Below are 1,244 nucleotides of genomic sequence, written 5' to 3' on the forward strand. Positions count from 1 at the left end.
CACACAGGACACACGTCTCACACGCATGGGACCCACACCTGGCACGGCGCGCACTCTGCACCCGCAGGCAGGGCTCACACGGCCCTTCCCCGCCGCGCTAAGGACGGTCACCCCTGCGTCTGTGTGTATGTGAGTCGCTCAATCGAGTCGCTCGGTCGAGTCTGCCTCTCTGCCACCCCACGCACCGTAGCCACCGGGCTCGCCTGTCCATGATTCTCAGGCAGGAGAACCGGAGTGGGTTGTGGTTTTCAGAACCTTCCAGCAGCTTCCACCTTGGTTTGTTCTCACAGCCACAGAGTTGATTTTCATTGGCCTAAAGATCCCTGGGGAATCCCTGTTACTGAGGAGGCCCCTGGAACTGGCAGGGCACTCGCGCGTGTCTTTCCCACATTCTCCTCGGTCAGCGGGTGTCTGGATGGTCAGCACAGCGTCGGGGGCAGCCCCGGAGGCTCGGGGCGCGTGGGGTCTCCTCCACATTCACAGCTCCGACGTGGCAGGGCTGGTGCTGAAGCCTGGGGTTGGGACTTGGGAGAGGACATTCGGACCTCTGTGGCCTTAGCAATGGGAGGGGCGGGTATTAGAGAAAAAACTCGCTTCCCTGGATGAACCCACCTGTCTCCACAGGAGCAGTGTGGCTTCCAGAGCCCACTGGGAGGGCTGGTCAGAAGCCCCAGCCGCCCGGCGCCTCCCCCACAGGGACGTAAGTGCTTGCCTTGGCGCCCACGCCTCACGCGGCTTCCTCTTGCTCCCTCAGAGGCAGTTCTGGGTTTCCTACAATGGTGAGTAGGTGACTGGCCGACGCCATCTGCCGCCAGCCCCCCGTCAGCCTGGTAACAGCGACTTGCCCGCAGATGGAGACCAGTGCGCCTCCAGCCCCTGCCGGAACGGGGGCTCCTGTGAGGACCAGCTCCAGTCCTACATCTGCTTCTGCCCCAGCGGCTTCGAGGGCCGGAACTGCGAGACGGGTGAGGAGCGGGGCCGGGAGGCTGCCGACTCACCAGGTGGGAGGGGGCCTCGGCGCCCTCGCAGGCTTCCACCCGAGCGTCCTGGCTGCGGGGTTCTGGGTGCTGACCCACTGGGCACGCTGTCCGCCTCTGGGCTCTGGCCACAGGGCAAAGCCGGGGGAGCCACTCGTCTCTGCCAGCTCCCCTGCTCCCTGGCGCGGGGGTCCCGCAGCCCCAGTGGCCAATGTGCTCAGACCCGGGACCCCCAGGCCCGGGTCTCACCCTCCTGGGTCGTCTGCG

General features: G+C 65.8%; 1 protein-coding gene across 1 annotated transcript in view; it reads left to right on the forward strand.

The window, feature by feature from the left end:
- The window catches only part of F7 (coagulation factor VII), a 5,783-nt gene that overhangs the window by 1,961 nt on the left and 2,578 nt on the right, over nt 1–1,244 (forward strand). The window contains exons 3-4 of the mRNA XM_040267478.1: nt 755–779; nt 852–965. Coding sequence (XP_040123412.1) covers nt 755–779; nt 852–965 — 139 coding nt within the window. The remainder of the gene's footprint in view (nt 1–754; nt 780–851; nt 966–1,244) is intronic.

This window comes from Oryx dammah, unplaced genomic scaffold, assembly GCF_014754425.2.
Source record: "Oryx dammah isolate SB20612 unplaced genomic scaffold, SCBI_Odam_1.1 HiC_scaffold_24, whole genome shotgun sequence".
NCBI classification, from domain to species: Eukaryota; Metazoa; Chordata; class Mammalia; order Artiodactyla; family Bovidae; genus Oryx; species Oryx dammah.